The following is an 18,172-nucleotide window of genomic DNA, read 5'->3' as shown; positions in this document are numbered from 1 at the left end:
AACACTGGAATTTGACACAACATTGTAAAATGATTATAAATCAATAAAAAATGTTAAAAAAAAAAGAATTAATGGGAGTTTTTTTTTCCAGAGGTGCAGAGTCTATCACTTTGAAAGGAAGGATCCTCGTTTTGGGAAAATTACGACTATGTACCTTGAAATTACACAAAAACCACTATTTGTGGAGAAAACTGTTAAGTGTTATAAATGTAAAAGATGTAGTAGACTGAGAAGTGTTCTGCTTTATAATGTGATTAAGTGTAGGTACTGACAACTATGCCAAGACAAGCACATGTAAGACCTGGATGGGAAAGATACGACTTCTGTCCTCCCTGGGACCAACTGTTTGGAAGTCCCTGGAGTCTGAGATGAGAGGACGTGGGTAGTCTAACACACCTCTAAGTGTAAAACAGGTCAAGCATGCACGTGTGCACACAAACACACATGTACACACACACACACCTACCCCAAGGATTAAGAAGCTCTATATGATGCAACTAATAACACTAAAATATGTATTATATATAAGTAATTATATATTACAATATTGTATATATTTCAAATATGTATATATTGTATTATATATGTAAATGTGTATTATATAGTTATACATTTATAACCAGTAATAACAGAAGAGAATACATTCTATTTAATAGTATATGTGGGAATTTTATTTTAAATAATGATCTTTTAGGTCATGTTGATAGTCTAGATTCTAAATATCTAAAAGTTTACAGAGCATGTACACTGGCCAAAATGCAATACATCTAGAAAGTCAATATTAAAAGAATATTTTAAAGATACGAATTTTGAGGTAGAATGCTCAAGTGAAATCTCTTTCCAAAGCCAAATAGTATGAACAAAAATCAAGTGAATATCAGCAAAAAAATACACAAGAAGCAACTAAGCAAAAGAACAAGCATAAAAACAAGACAGAAGTTTCTAAGAATCTTCACTGCCCTGGGAAACTCACCTCTTCTTGGAACCCTTCTACACTCGAAAGCTCTCTCTAGGGGTGGAAGTTAGGAGCTATTGGTTGTGAAAACAGTCAGAGAAATTCTAAAATTGCTCACAACCTTAGGATGAGAAGAGGTCCAGGAAGCCCAAAAGAGGAGACAAAATTCTCACAAGAGTAGAAGCCATTTCAAACGTCTTTGATCCCCAGCAGAAACACCCATACAGCTTGCCATCGTGTTCTAGCCTTGCTGGAAAAAAGCCCAGAGAAGGCAGACAGGAAAGAAGAGAAAAGGCAGAATGGCTACAATGGACTCTGCAGCTGACCCCTGAAGCTGATTCTACCCTGATGGTTTGTTAAAGCCATTTCTAACCATTCCACAATAATTCCCTTACCAATGGATAGTTTAGTAACTGGGAGGTGATTTGGGTCAACTGGAAGCAAAGAGGTTATTCAAGGCTTGTAGGCAAGAGAAGCAGGCCTCTCTCCGACCTCTATCCCTTGCCCATACGTAAGCACAGAAGCAAAAGGTCCCAATGACCACAAGCAGCCCTACTGTGACCATAGAAGGAGTGAGCTGAGTGTAGCAAATATGAAAAAAAAATAAAGAGCCTATGTCATTGATGACATCACCGAGCAACTTATCATACTGAACCTGGAATTCTTCCTAAATCTGGACCTCCATTACTGTAGAAGATAGGTTTCTTATTGTTAACATCATTTTCCATTTGGTTTCTTTTGTTTGCAGCCTGGTCCAGGAATTTCAATCAAGGTGTTACAGGTCAGACTTTGGTTACAGATACTGGCAATTACTGTATAATGGGATTTTCACAGAAAGCCAGTTTACAGAAAGGGGTTTTATCTACCTGTTTGGTGAAGAATAGGTGCGTCCCCAGTGATGATCCAAAACTAACACAGCAGAATGGCCTGGCAAGAAGACTGCAAGCTTTGCCACAGTGAAGAATCTGTGGGAGCTGGACACCACTGCTCTAACTGCTGGCGGCTGAGTGACACTACCTTAGCAACCATGGAGGAATTAGAAGTCACCACCACAGCTGCTGGCCCTAGTAATGTACCATCTTAGCTATACTGAGGCACCAGTAATGCCACACCTGCTATGGTATGTACCAGCAACATGGATGCTTCTCTACACATTTAAGACTTGGCTAAGCACATATGACTGGTCAAATTCACAATAGCTACCAGGATGTCTGGGAAATGTAATTTTTAGTGTTCTTCTGCCTGGATCATGCAGGAAGGTACACTAAGAGGTGAGTGTGATCCATGTTGAGTAAACTGATTTATAATTTCTGCCACATAACAATTCATCCACACCTTTTGAGGTTTATGCTCCTTTCCTCCTAACCTTCAGCACACTTGCCATTGTCCTCAAACAAAATCTAGCCCTCAAAGCGTAGCTTATAGTGGGAGATGACTAGACTCAAATCAAACAGAGTAAGAGACAGAAAAATTCATTCATGCTCAATCAACAAAATCAAAGAGATGCAGATTTATACATGTTAGTGAATGAGATGGAAATATGAGTCATACAGTATGTCATGTGAAAAAAATTGTCTTAATCCATTCTGAATGAAACATAACCTAAACTGTAAATCCACCATCTAAAGGCAGAAGTAATAAGAATGTGAATTATTTTAAATAAGAGATCAAAATGAGATAAAACAACAGAATGAGGTGGGAAATAAATTTATTGACCTAAGAAAATAAATTAAAGGCCAAGAGTACATGATTATAAAACTCATAATTAAATAAAACACTGTGGAAAACAAAGTAGATAGTTGAAAATGAACTTATTCATATGAAAAAGATGTGTATATAAATTAATGAAGAGGAGAGACAAAAAACAAAAGATAATGGATAAAAGGCCCTCATCAGAAGCTCAGGACAAATACTGGAGACAAGGTGAGGAGCTCAAGAAACCCTCCCTTATGATGCAAGCTTGGAGAGACGGGCAGCAGCTTTTGCAGGAAAGGCATGAAGCTTCACGCAATCTTCCCCAAGGATCAAAAAAATAAGAAGTTGGGGAAAGGGCAGGAAACCATACTAGCCTCAAAGCACAGGTTAAGGCCCACTGACATCGGAGATATAGAGGGGAGGAAAGCATCGGGGGCTGAGACCATAATACGTCCCCTTCCTGACAGTAACTGAGCAGGCACTGTCCCTAAGACCCGAGGACGCTGCACCTGCCTAAGACTGAGGCTGAACGAGGACCACAGAGTGCTGCTCCCCCAGGATGAGGTCAGCAAGCAACAGAATTTCAAACAGGAGCACTCTATCCCTGGGGGATGTAGGAAATCATGGATAGAAACCTCTCCGAACTGCAGGCCTATCAGGAGACCCGAAGCAGAGGAGAGAGCATACAGTAAAGCAAACCCTCTGGCATGCCGTTCTCTATCCTAAGCACAAGGTAACCACACATGAATTTGGGGCTGGTGGTGCACTGAGAGTAATCACAGGAACATCAAACCCAAACTGATCCATTCCTGACTACACTGGCTCAACTCCTTACACTGAGGGCTTACTAAAGAAAGAGGCATGTCCTTTCTCATTTACCTCAGTCTCTAGGACATAAGATATCCAGGTTTCAACAACAAAAAAATTGTATGGCACATAAAGAAGAAAAAGAAAAAATAAATGAAACTGCCAAGAGACAAAGTAGTCAACAGAACCAGACAGATATATGATAAAAATGTTAAAGCTTTTATCAGACAACGAATTTAAACTAAGTGTAATGCTGACCTTAGTGGAAAAAGTAGACAACATGCATGAACAAATGAGGCATTTCATCAGAGATATGGAAACCATAAGAACTGAGCAGAAATGCTACAGATAAACAAATATTACAAAAGAAAAGATAATGCCATCAATAGGCTTGATATAGGCAAGTGGGGAAAAAAATTCAGTGAACTTCAAAATAGGTCAATAGGCATTACCTGAACTGAAAGAGGAAAGAGTGGCTGGGGAAGGGCACAGAAGAGTTCATCCAAGAACTGAAGGCCAGCATCAAGCAAACTAATATTCTTGTACCTGGAATTCCAAAACAGGAGAGAGAGAGAGAGAGGGAGAGAAAGCTGAGAGAGAGAGTTGGGAAAGGGAGAATTGGGCAGAAAAAGTATTTGAAATGATAATAGTTGGGAATTTTCCAAAATGAATGAAAGACACCAAGTCTCAGATCCAAAAGCTCACCATTAACCATACAAATCAGAAGACAACCCAGAATCCTGTAACTAATAAAAAATGTCTTTCAGAAAAAATGAAGGAGAAATAAACATTTTTACAGACAAACAAATACTGAGAGATTTCATTAGCAGCAAACTTACACTACAAGAAATGGTCAAGGAGCTCTTCAAGCAGAAAAAATCTATCACAGAATAAAAAACTGGATCTATGCAAAGAAACGAAGAGTTCTAAAAATTCCATCAATGTAGTTGGATAAACTACACTGCTGGTGGGAATACAGTTTAGTGCAGCCACTGTGGAAAACAGTATGGAGATTCCTCAAAAGACTAGGAATAGACTTACCATATGACCCAGGAATCCCGCTCCTGGGCGTATATCCAGAAGGAACCCTACTTCAGGATGACACCTGCACCCCAATGTTCATAGCAGCACTATTACAACAGCCAAGACATGGAAACAGCCTAAATGTCCATCAACAGATGACTGGATAAAGAAGATGTGGTATATTTATACAATGGAATACTATTCAGCCATAAAAACCGACAACATAATGCCATTTACAGCAACATGGATGTGCCTGGAGAATGTCATTCTAAGTGAAGTAAGCCAGAAAGAGAAAGAAAAATATCACATGAGATCGCTCACATGTGGAATCTAAAAAACAAACAAAACCAAATACAAACAAAGCATAAATACAAAACAGAAACAGACTCATAGACATAGAATACAAACTTGTGGTTGCCAGGGGGGCAGGGGGTGGGAAGCGATAGATGGGATTTCAAAATTGTAGAATAGATAAACAAGATTATACTGTATAGCACAGGGAAATATACACAAGATCTTATGGTAGCTCACAGCGAAAAAAAAAAAGTGACAATGAATATATATGTGTTCACGTGTAACTGAAAAACTGTGCTCTACACTAGTATTTGACACAACATTGTAAAATGATTATAAATCAATAAAAAAATTTTTAAAAAATTTATTTTCTTAATTTTCACTTTTCTAGAGGATAGCTAGCCATCTAAAACAGAAATAGTAAATATGTATTTTGTGATTGTTGTTATGTAAAATTAAAATGTTTGACAACAATTGCACAAAAGATGGATGGGAGAAATTAAGATGACATTATTTTAAGGTCCTTGCACCACACATGATCTGACATAGTGTTATGTGAAGACAGACAAGAAAGACTGTGAGACATTGAAGATGTATATTGTAAATCCTAGGGTTTCCAAGAAAACATTTTGAAAATGATATAAATAATAAGCAAACTGGGAAGATAAAAAGGAATCAAAATAACCCAAGAGAAGGAAGGAAAATAGGAAAAAGATAAAGAGCAGAAAGAATAAACAGAAAATAATTAGCAAGAAGAGGGGGAGCGTATAGCTCAGTGGTAAAGTGCACGCTTAGCATGCATGAGGTCCTTGAGTTCAATCCCCAGTGCCTCCACTAAAAATACATACATACATACATACATACATAAATCTAACTACCTCCCCACCCCCAAAACAAAACAAAACAAATAAGAAAGAAAACAATTAGCAAGATAGTAGAGCAGAGTTAAATCTAAGATGGTAGATACAAATAAAAGCAGCCTAAATACACCAATTAAAGGACAGATTGGAGATTTGGTGAAAAAGCAAGGCCCAGCCATACAACGCCCATAAGAAAGCAACTTAAACACTACAACACAGGCACGGTGAAGTAAAAGGATGGGAGATGTTCGCCAGTGGAACACTAACCAAAAGACAGTGAAGCGGCTTTGCTAATATCAGAGGATACGTCAGTAACAGAACAGACGCCAGGCCAAGAACATCACCAGAAAAAGGTGGAAAGGTCGTTACTGGGGAGAGGGAGGGTAAATAAGTGGAGGTGAGAGGATTTTCAAGGCAGTGAAACTACTGTTTGATACTGTAATGGTGGATACGCGTCATCATACAGTTTTGTCCAGACCCACAGAATGTACACCACCAACAGTACACCCTAAGGTAAACCGTGGGCTCCAGGTGATGGCACGTCAACACAGTTCCATCAAGGTTCACAGATTTCCCCGTCCAGAGGAGGGTCTTAGTAACATGCATGGGGGCAGGGAGTATGTGAGAAACCTCTGTACCTTCTGCTCAATTTTACTGTCAAACTAAAACTTCCAAAAAAATCTATTTAAAAAAAAGGATCATCACTAATGACCAAGGGGTCAAGTCACAGGAAAGACATAACAATGCTGAATGTATCTGCACTCAGCAGAATCTCAGACTACATTAAGTAAAAACTAACAGTAGTGAAAGGAGAAACAGGAAAATTCACAATTATAACTGAAGACCTCAACACTCAGAACTCAGCAATCAATGGAACAAGCACAAGCGAAAACTGGTAGGGACATAAAAGGAATGAAAAAGAACTTCACCTAACTGGCCTTTATAACACTCCTTCCAGAAAACTCTCTCCCACAGCAGACCTGCCAAAAACAGAAGGCAGAGTCTGAACAGCACAGAGAGGAGAGGCAGGATCACTGACAAAGCCCCGCCGCCTAGATCTAGGGACAGAGGACCTGCCAAGCTGACACTGGGCTACAGTGACAAGCAACAGTCTACTGCTGGAGGGAGGGCCAGGATAGGGAGATGACTCCTTCTGAAGCACAGGCACACAGGGAGGGTCTAAAGCTAAGGATGCAACAGAAATGGGAAGAGGACCTCTGGAACATTCCAGTTACCGCCCTAAGTACAAGTACATCTTGAGGAATTTTAAGTCAGTAGTTAACCAGAGTTTCAAAATCCAGCTCATGTCCTAAACACGCTGAATCAGTGACCTAATGACCAAGCAAAGGAACAGGCATGGCTATTCAGGCATAAATTCTATGTACCTCAGTCTCTACTCTTCTGCACCTAACACCAACACTCTCAAAATTTCTGAGATGCACAAAGCAGAAGCAGCAACAGCAACAAAAATCAGTCAAAAAACAAAGCAATCAACAGAAAAAAAAAAATCAGAAATGAGAACTATCAGAGAGGGAATTTGAAATAACTATAGTTAATATGTTTAAACTTTTGTGGGAAAGGTGGACAAAATGCATGAACAGATACAGAATCTGAATGGAGATGAAAACTGTAAGATAAAGTCAAATGGAAGTGTTCACAATAAAAAGGCTGTAAATGTGCTAAAGAAAGCTTTCAGGAAGCTCATTAGTAAAGTCAACACAGGGGAGGAAAGAGTCAATAAGCCTGAAGATGGGTTGATAAAAGTTACCTAAACTGAAACACAAAGAGAAAAGAAGTAAAAAGCGTATTGGTGCAGCCTCTTTGGAAAAGACAACAGTTTGTCATTTATATACTTATGACTCAGAAGTCACACCCCTAGATTAAAGAAATGGAAACTCAGGTTTACACAAAGTGCTTTTATCCATAATTACCACATCTGGGAACAACCCAGATGTCCTTCAACTGGTTAATGGATAAACACATTGATGTAGCCAGACAATGGAATACTATTCAGCAAAAATTAAAAGGTAAATAAATAAATACTGGTAAATGCAATGGTGTGGATGAATATCAGCAACTTTACACGGAAAGAACTTGGACTTGAAATGCAATATATTTATGATTCCATCTATATGAGTGACACTCTGGAAAATACAACAGTAAAGACAATGAAAACAGATTACTGGTTGACAGGTGTTGGCGGTGGGGTTAGGGGCTGACTACAGAAGAGCACAAGAGAAACGTGAGGGGTGAGGGAACCGTACTACATCCTGATCGTGGTGGTAGACCTTTGTCTAACTTTATAGAACTGTATGCTAACAGGGTAAATTTTACCATATAGAATTTAAAAAGTATTTTCTTGTAAACTATTTTTGTGTGGGACTGGTACTTTAATAATTATACAGTGTAATATTGCCTTAATTAGGTTTGACATTCCTCAAATTAAAAAGTCATCAGAGAAGATGATTCTGCCACTTGATGAGAGGCTGACAGGTGATCTCTAAAATCTTCTCTAAAGGTTTCTGAGATACGTATGTGATTCTTCAACCTTATACACTATAATTGTTATTTTTTCCCCATGGTTATATTTATGCTATATACAACTATAAATATATATTCATAGAAAAAATTTGGAATACTCTTCAGTATCATGATTTATTCTGTCATACATACCTCTGTGTTCTTTTTCCCACAACATGTGATAATGTATCATCCAAAAAAGTTATTATTTTATTCACAAAGTATATACCGTACAACAAATTAAAATTAAGAAAATGAGGAAGCTGATCATATTCAAGTCTAAACACATTGCTAATCCCTAGTTTCAGAAATACAAATAGCTCATTAAGTTGGTATGTTTGCTATGTTAAAATATTTAAAGATCGAGTAGAAATGTGCCCTTTATGAATGTGAGGTGTGGAGCATTTTCTTCATTTTTAAAGGAAAACCCTAGAGAACCACATTTTCTCCATTTGAAAAAGTTTTTCCTAGCTCTTTCCTGCGCTTGTATTAGAAATTTCTTTGTGCAAACCTCTGAAATACAGCTTCTTCAAGAATTTGCTAGGAAAAGGGGACGAGGTCATACCCTGAGACGCAGGGGAGCCAGCCTGGGAAGGCCCTGCGAGCTCCTCCTCACCGCTGGACCTGTCTTTTAGGAAGGAGCCGCTGGTCGTCCACAAGCTGGGGTCCCTGTCACTAGAACAGAAATTTGTATTTATATTTAAATTTGTATTTCAGAGAACGTATATATTTAAGAAAGAATCTCTGATAATCTATATTAGTTATTCAACTGACGTTCACCTCTATGTCAGTCCAGCCACCCACTCCCACTGTCAGCCCCTGGAACTGGCCCACCTTCAGAGAGAATTCTGGAGTCTCAACCTCTGGTCACAAACTCCATCCATCTCCTCTCACTTCCACTTGGCTTGCCAGCTAGCCGCCTCGGATCAGTCCACCTACCCACCTTCTTTCCTCCTTTACCAGGCCGTGGTGGAAGAAGAGCACTGGGGTCACTGGGGTTTCCAGTGTCAGCAGAGAGCTGTCTGGGAAACACGGACGTCTCTATTCTGTCTCCTCTTTTGCTCGTAATTTTCAAACTACCACCGTCATGTAGTCTCCATCCTAATTCTCTGCTTTAGGAAAAATGTAGCCCCTTCTATAAACCGCAAGCCAGAAAGCAAGGACTCTTTCAACTTACTCGCTTTCAAAATGCAACTTGGAAGGGCCGGCATTCTTCACTACTCCTTGCTTCCTCCAAGTTCAGAGTTAATCCTTCCCTGTTCTCAGCTCTTATGCCTTCTGTCTCCTCTGAGACATTTTTTCTAAAATTACTTTTCCTTATATTTATGCATATATACAAAATTAATCTCTATCTACAACTTTTTCCGTATTACAAGAATACTTGATTCTCTCTCACCTTAAAAACAAACCCTTTAACCCTTCTATCCCCGTCTACCTACTGCTCTATATGCCGTAACAGATTTCTCAAATACTAGCCCACACACACTCAGTTTCCTTTCCAACTTCTCACTACTCAGTTTTACTCACTTACGCTGCCTCCTTGGCTGTTCCTGCATTTTCATTTGCAACCCCACTTAGCAAGAGCCTCCTAATTTGATTTCTGAGTCTAATCTCCAGTGTCTAGAGAAAATTCTCCCTAAAACTCAGATTTAATTGTTACACCTGCCCACCAACCGCAGGGTAAACCCAGGCTCCTTACTGGGCTCCTAAATATTTATGCACTTTATGCCTCAACCTTAGCAAAGTAATGGTCTTTTCCTTTTGCTTCCGTGGGTAATTTAAGGTTTCTTACTCCTTCCTCCTTCTCGTTTTTTCTTGGATTACTGTCAACATCTACCTGTTCTCCATTTCCTGCCAGCTCTCTTCCACCTTGCTACCAGCATTCCTCCTTCTAGGCAGATAGAGGATAGACACATGACTGACAGGTGGGCAGATGCATGAATAGAACAGAAGACTTGCCTGTGCTTCATTTTCACTCTTAACAGACTGAATAAGACATGTACTCCTTGGTTTCACACACACTGTAGTTTCTGTTCTACGGCTCATCTTCCCCAGCTTCCTGCGCTTCAATTCACGCACACCCTACAAGTCTTGACACTTAACATCTCTTGCCATGAATTAGGTATCTTCACAGCTCCTTACCTTTGCTCAGACCTCTTCCCCCAGCTTGAAATTTTCTTCTGTCCCTTTTCACCTGCTGAGCTTCTATTTATTTGAGATACTAAATCCAACCAAAATATCCTTTCTTCAAAGAAGCTGGTGGGGAACTCCCCGCTTGCATAGTTCTCGGTCTCCTGTACCCACAGTCCTTGGACCTTGACTCTATAATATACCTACTCCACTGCATTTAAATTTGTCTTTTACATGTCTGTTTCCCCAGCTAAACTGTAAACTAAAGGACAAGAAGTATGTAATATTTTGTATTTATATGCAGTGCTTAGAATATAATCAGCACTTACTAATTAGTATACACTAGTAGCACATAATGTTATCTCAAATGCCTTTTGAATTAGTTTATTTGTTCATTTAACTTCTGAAAGTTTGCACAAGATGCAAACCATACACATAGCTACACAGTGCTATTTCAGTGACTAGCCCATACTTTTAAATCTCTAAGAAAATATGGCTCAATAAAATGTTTTCTTACTTGCCATATTTTTGGATTTGAACATTTTATAAGCATGAAAAGTTGCTGTTCCTTTTGTTCTTCTAATGGAAATTTACTTTTCTCCTGGTTCTTTACATTTTTTTTTCAAATACAGTGCCAAGAATTGGCCATGCTAATAGTCCTGTTTCTAGCACATTATTTTCTTTCTAGAAACAGACATAATTTCTCATAAAATTTAGCTGTGCTTTAAGCTTTACTTTACTTTAAGTACACTGCTCCCTCCAAGAGCTCCAAACACTTTATTCACAAAGGCTTTGGAACTAGGTAATTGTTGAGATGATAGAGAAATTGAATTCTTTAGGAATATTTTTCTCTTGAATTAATACCATACTTATTAGATCATAAATACATCCTATTTATAGACAAATCAGGTTGTACTTACTGCAAAGAACTATATTTTTAAAACTTATCAAACATTTGAGGGCCATTATTCACTGTCTCCACTCAAGAGGGCTAGCTATGAATATGAATAAACAAAAAAAAAACTCAATAAATAAGCATATTAGTTATACCTTTCTGTATCCTCTTTAAAATGATCCTCAAAATCATCATTTTTTGGGAACTCCTGAGGAAAGACTTTTACCTTCTCTGAGTTAACTTCACTTTCCGAAACCTACAGGCATAAGAAAGGAAAAAATTACGGCTACAATTTTAGGAATATATAGTTTAAAAGAAAATGTTTCCTACAGCTTCTTAAGAAGAAGAATAAGGCCTTCAATTATAGAATTAAAACCACAATCACACTCATAGAAAACCACTTGAAATGCACATCTCCCTATTAAATATTTTCCAGTCCATCAAAGGCGTTGAGTACTATGCCCATATAAATGATTTCTATTGAATCACCCAAGTTATTTTCTAAAAGTTCATAAAAATAAGCCTCATTTTTCTTAAAAACAAAACCAAAAACTGCAGCCCAGAGGAAATTCTTATAACAAGTGCTATCACATTTAGTTTACTGTTTATATAAAATTCTTAGTACTATATCTCTCTTTATTTTAGCATGTGTATAATCTAATCCAGTAACTCTATGCCTGTGCCATGAGAATTTGTACTGCTCGATGGACTTTATTAATTAATCCATTTTGTTGCCTTTGCAGCCTCCTATATAGCACCTGGCCTGCTGGTAAACAGAATATAATTAAAGGAAAAATAACATTAAAATAAAGATGCAGTTAATACATTCATTTGACAGTTCTTTTCTGGGGGCCTAGTACATGCAGATACTGTTCTAAGTGCTATGGATAAAACACTGAACAAGAGAGGCATGTGTTCTCTCCTTGTGGAGGGTGTATATCTCATGGGGGCAGAGAAAATACACAGGCAAGCATGTAAAACTCACAGCTGGTGACAAGCGTTAATGCAGTAGCAGAATTTGGTGATACCTAATTGCCACGTACCTAAAAGACAGAAGGAAGGGCTAGGCAAAGAGGCAGGAAAGCATCCTGAGCAAAAGGAGCAGCAGGTCCAAAGTCCACCTGGCCTGCCACGGTCCGGCGTCTGCCTCATCTCCCTCCCTCATCTCCCCTTCTCTATTTCTCATGCAGTATCTCCAGCCACCGGCTGTGTTACGTCTTTTCATCTCTTTTGAAGTGTATTTTGATTCTTATTTTGTGAAATTTATTAACCCTTTCCTCTCTTCTGAGTGTGTGTGCATGTGTATATGTTTTGCTTAATTCCATGAACTTCCTAGACCTGGAATGCATCTTACAGGCATAGATACAGCCGTCATTCCAGAACACGGACCCGAGCACAATCAGTTTTAAAAACAAGCACATTAACGGAAAGATGCAAACAACGACCTAGCCCTCCTACCAAGCACGCAGGCAAAACATGCAACTTACTATGTCTTAGTCTAAATGAATAAGCACCGCCTAAGACATAAGATTAGCTTACATTTAGCAATAACTCGACCACTTTAGAATATATTAAATCCTGGTGGACTAGCTAACTGCCATTTTGAATAATGTATAAAACAAATTTTTAAAAAGTCCTTCATTATAGAGGTAAAAATATATCAATTCTCATATATTTTTCTAAATCTCGTAAGCTTTGCTTTAAATATTTGGGGATTTCATTGACCTAGAACCAACTGCAGGGTAAGTGTACCTTGCCCATCCTGCTCAACCACCACCAACGATCTTCCATTCAATGGACATTCACAAGGTCCAACAGACCACACCTGGCACTAGGGGAGCTTTGCAGAAGGACACAGCAAAGGAGTGACACGTGTCAGCAGAACAGCCTCAGGCTTGCCCTCATCAGGAGCTCTGACAGCATTCTAGCATCATCTCAAGTGTAAGGCAGTGAAATGACATGGGTGGGTCCCTGAGGCACCCTGACTTAGAAGTCTCAAGCTACACAGGAACCAGTACCTCTTGCAACAACCCAAGAGCCTAAGCCCCGGAGATTACAGCAAGGAGCTTCCCACAGGCACCCTGTCTGTGCTTTCAACCAGACATTCAAAGTCCTAGTCATAACCCTTCCAGCCCAGGCGTCAGTTTTACCATAATCAGTGCTGCCTGATCACAGCTGACAGCCCGTCTTTTCAGGTTTCCAGAGCAACAGGGTGCTGGGGGCCAACACAAGGTCATTCTCTCATTTCCTCTTTGGCTTACAGGTTTAGAAGTATGTGCCTTTAAATCCCAAATGTACGTTTCCTCTTTCTGTGGTTGACTTCCAGCTGAATTTCTTTATATCAGAGACCACAGTCAGTACTACAAAAATTATTTGACATTTATTGTGATATATTTTGATTTGGTACATGGTAAATTTTTATAAATGGCCCACGTATGTTTGAAAAAAATTGTGTGTTCTCTATTTTTGGATGCATGTTCTGTATATGTTCATTATATCTAGCTTGCTAATTCACTTTTTTTTTTATAATTTCTATATTCTTAACTAATTGTCTAATATATTAATAAAAGAGATACTTTAAAATGGCCCACTACCATAGTAAATTTATCAATTACTCCTTGTAATTCTGATTTACATATTCTGAAGCTATTGTTAGGTGCTTATATAAATTTAGAATTTTATATCTTCCTTGTGAGCCAACAAGCCTTTTAGTATTATATAGTGACTTAATACCTAATGGTTTGCTTTTAAGTATCTTCTTTCTGATATCACTATAGCTATACCAGCTCTCCTTTGTTAGTGTTCCTCTGTGCATTTTAATTTTTCTACTTTAAAATATCAAGGGAAAATATTCCCCAAAGATTTATTCTCATCAGCCTATGTGGATAACCACTAAAATAAATGAGATGAGTTCTCCAGAGTTGACCTGGTCCTGAAAAATAGTTTATCCACACTGCTAGGGAAAGCAAATCTCTAAAAATTAATTTCAGGTAATTAAAGTAGGAATGTGGAGATTGTGAGTGAAACGGCACAGAGGAAAAGAAAGGGGTAATGCTACCACTCAGCACAGCCCCTCCCAGCTCCGGCAAGACTTGCTGGAGAGCCGTCTGCACACCGCTCATCTGCTAAGAAGTGACGCCGCCTGAGTGGGAAGCCCTGGCATAGTTCAGCCTGGGCTGTACTCAAAGTCGCGCTTCAGAGTCAACTTGACTGTCCTTACCGAAGACGCAAACTGTTCCAGACGGCTGTCACTCAAATAAGGCTCACTCAGGACCCTAACGTGTCTTTGATTGAATGAAATCTGATTTGGCTAATGATGCCAAGAAGGCACAAGGAGAAATATTCTAAATTATCAAGATGCCAGGTCTTTTTGGAGAGTGCTCACTGAATCCAATTAACGTCAAAGAAAAGGCTGGATCGATTTTTCCAAGAAGCCTAAGCAAACTTTTCTGCACTGTATGCCAAAGACTTGTGAGGACAGAGTGAAAGCAGCAACACTAAGAGACAGGAGCCTGGCTTCTAGTCTCTTCTCTGCGACCGGAGCAGCTGTGTGGCCACAGGGAAATCGCTTCAGCTTCTGGGGCTGTTTCTTCACCTCTAAAATGAGCACTGGAACAAAAATTTATTGATCTGTCTTGCAAAGTTGAGCATCTACACACAAGTCTATGAAGTCTAGACAGTCCCAGGGACAGCATCGAACTGAGAGGGCATCAAGGGGCTGTTATATCAAATTAACTGCTTCATGGGATGTAAGCAGAGCAAATTCTAACAAAACCAGCTGATTTTCAAAACATACTCCACAAGCCACCCAGAAATGTTCTAAGATACTCTTTTCTAAAAGGAAACTTTAAAGCATATCAAATCTCATCCTAGAAAAGTCAAGCCATAAAATATCGGGGAAAAAACCCAAACCATAAAACATACTCAGTTCTAGAAGGGTGTCAAGTATGGCTATATAAAGGGTCTGCGCAAGACATTCTATGAAGTTGTTCACTTCCAAATATCTGTCCTTCAAGGGGGAAATCATTCTGATCACAGAAAAGGATCAACAGTGGGGCTGAGAGCCCAGAATTACACTAGAAGAGACTGCCAGCCAGAGGTGTGATGGTGGCCTTGATGTGGCCACCATACCTGTCACAGGGGAACGGACAGACTCCCCACGGGAGAACAGCCAAGCTACCATGCTGTCTTCCGAAGCAGCAGCTCAGCACGCTCTCAGCCCTGGGTGGGGCGGCGGCTGAACTGGGACAATGGGGGAAGCAGTGCTTGTTCTTGGTACTGAGTTTGAGCTCCATGGATGCTGGAACCTACAGGAAGTGAGTATTAGGACAGGAACATGATGCAAGTCCCAAAGCTCCAACAGATTAGAGAAGGAAAAAAAAATGTAAGGCACCTACAAGATAAAAACATATTTCTCTTTTTGTGCTCTAACCCTGGGAGTATCTCCACAAGAAAGGTAATGTGTCAAGGTAAGGGTTATGCCCCAGATTTCTTTGCAGCCGTCTACTATTCTGTAGTTCAGAGCCACTGCACTATGTTCTCTCTCTCTCAATTAAAAATCCCATCATCCATATATCCAAGGTGCTTTAAATTTTATGTGAAATTTATTTCGTACCTCTTAGTAGCATAAAATGAAATAGATGCTAAGATAAGTAAAATTTCCAAAATAGCATTGAAAGGGGTGTTCTTCCATTGCAAAAAGTTCCACTCTTTCAAATCCCTATTTTGATCACCTTCAACATCAGAGTGACACAAAATTGGGAGATCATTGTGGTAAGGAGAACAGAATAGCCGCTTAAAACTTAGAGAGCTTAGCCTGTGATTTAGGCACTGGCCAGAGTCAGTTAGTAAAGATCCCTCTTCCTTTAGCTTTACCTCAGAGCTCACTGATCTAGGTGTCATGTCCTGACTTGATGAAGGCAAGTCTTCCTGATCTGATGAAAGCAAAGATGGATCCAGTTTTTTCACATCAGAGTCCTCTCCCTTCTGATCTTTTCCTGAACAAAGAAAAGGGAAGAACTGATCAAACGCAAAGGCCTTCAGAGAAGGAAAGGCTGAGCCTCAGCAAGAAAAGTCGAGCTAACTGAGGGGAACGGCCACCCGCTCTTCCTGTTCTAGCCTCCTCTCGTCTTTGTCTCCTACACTGATCACGTCTCTCCCTGCTATGAAAAAAATAACAGAGCAAACATCATCCTTCTTCTAGGGTTATCCTCAGAAGCTGATTTTTGAGCAGTCCCTTTGTTCCTACTTCAGTATTATTCAAGAACGTACTCTTCAGGTGAATTCTAAATATATACCACCTATAGAACCTATGCACTGGGATCTACAGAACTCAATTCTGGGTTTCAGGGTCTACTTCTTGGATAAAGAACAGTGTAAGTCTCATTTTAACATCTTGTATTGTTAATAAACAAACTAGCAACATGTTAATGTACATAGAAAGTTGTTTTATTGAAGAATGTAACACAAATCATCCCTAGGAAACTCACTGCTGGTTTTATTACAGGATTTTTGCTAATTACTCTATTAATTTCACTGCACAGAGTCTTTCATATAGAAGCTATGGGAGATATTTTTCTCTGATCTTAGAATTAAGCACTGAGAGTACTGTTTCTTATGTCATAGCAGCCTTAAACACTATGATTTAGAAATCTATATAACATATCATATTAAAAAATCAACAATAAAAAGTATAGCAAAAATATAAACAAGTACTTTGGAAACTAAAAACCGCATTTCTGAATGTGTCAAAAGGAAATCAAATAGAAATTATGAACTATTACAACACATAAATCAATTTCATAAGTACACATTAAGAAACATCAATGAAATGACAATATATCAAAACTAATGTGAAGTACGGAAAGTAGTGCTTAAAGGGGAAATGTGTAGTTTTAAAAACATTTATAAAAAAGACAGAAAAAAATGACAAAAATGAGTTTTGTATTCAATCATAAAGGCCAAGAATGACTGAGGAAACCCCCCAAAAATAGAAAGGAAGAAATCATAAACAAAAATGGCAACTAGAAAATAAGCTAAAATAATAGAATAACCAACAAATCAAAGACTGACTCTTTGAAATCAAATACTTAAAAATACACAAATCTTTCACTACTCAATAACAACAAAATGAAAAAAAGGCACAACCACAAATCCAACTATCATTTTAAGAACTAATAAGCAAATCCTATGGGCACCTTTAGACAAATTTGATGAAACAGAAACTTTTATAGAGAGTTATAAATTATCCAAGTTTACTCAAGTATAAGCCTGAATAGTATAATAATCATTCAAAAAGTTAAACCAATAATTAAAAGTCTCACACTCAGAAGGAAAAAGGTGCCTGGACCAAAACAGATTTTCAGGTGAGATTTTATCAGACTTTCAATGAACAAAAATCTCTTTCTTATGCAAACAGTTACAGACAAGTTTTAAAAAGTAAAGATACTTAATTCATATTAAAAGGTTGGTAAATCCTGACATGAAAACAAAACACATAAAATACAAGTAAGAAAAATTGTAAGCCAAACCCAAAAATGAACACAGATATAAAAGTCCTAAATAAAATATTACCAAATGGTGCAGTGAAAAAAATGCATGGACTAAGATTTATCTCAAAAATTCAAAGTATCCTCAGTTTCATAAACAATCATAAAAACCTATGAATGTAAATTGGCATATTAACAAACGTTAACAAAAGATAGGCCAGAAATTATATTATCATCTGAACATATAAAGATCAATCATTTGAAAAATTCCTCTTTCAAGGTAGAAATAGAAGAAAACTTCTTTAACTTAGAGAAAAGGTTACCTAATCAAAATACTGGGCCAACATTATCCTTAACGGTAAAACTTTGGACATATTCTCATTGTTTTAAAGAAAACATAGGAATGCCTACTACCACCATCCTTATTTAATACTGTATAAGATACAGGTCCCAAGCAATGAAAAGAAAGAAGAAAGCGGGAAAAAAAAAGCCATAAGGATTGGAA

The 18,172-nt window shown here is 38.4% G+C and overlaps 1 protein-coding gene across 2 annotated transcripts in view; it reads right to left on the bottom strand.

Moving 5' to 3' along the window:
* Positions 1 to 18,172, bottom strand: part of LOC102520095 (tyrosine-protein phosphatase non-receptor type 20) — a 91,638-nt gene that overhangs the window by 36,698 nt on the left and 36,768 nt on the right. The window contains exons 6-8 of one of the 2 annotated variants that reach the window (XM_032461678.1): positions 16,055 to 16,176; positions 11,335 to 11,435; positions 8,720 to 8,829 (exon numbers count right to left, since the gene is read on the bottom strand). In XM_032461678.1, the coding sequence (XP_032317569.1) occupies positions 8,720 to 8,829; positions 11,335 to 11,435; positions 16,055 to 16,176 (333 nt within the window). The remainder of the gene's footprint in view (positions 1 to 8,719; positions 8,830 to 11,334; positions 11,436 to 16,054; positions 16,177 to 18,172) is intronic. The other variant, XM_032461681.1, reaches the window with a different exon arrangement.

The sequence above is a fragment of the Camelus ferus genome, chromosome 19 (genome assembly GCF_009834535.1).
Source record: "Camelus ferus isolate YT-003-E chromosome 19, BCGSAC_Cfer_1.0, whole genome shotgun sequence".
In the NCBI taxonomy this organism is placed as follows: domain Eukaryota; kingdom Metazoa; phylum Chordata; class Mammalia; order Artiodactyla; family Camelidae; genus Camelus; species Camelus ferus.
Note: the sequence above shows the minus strand (reverse complement) of the source record. Positions and strands in the feature narration are given on the sequence as shown.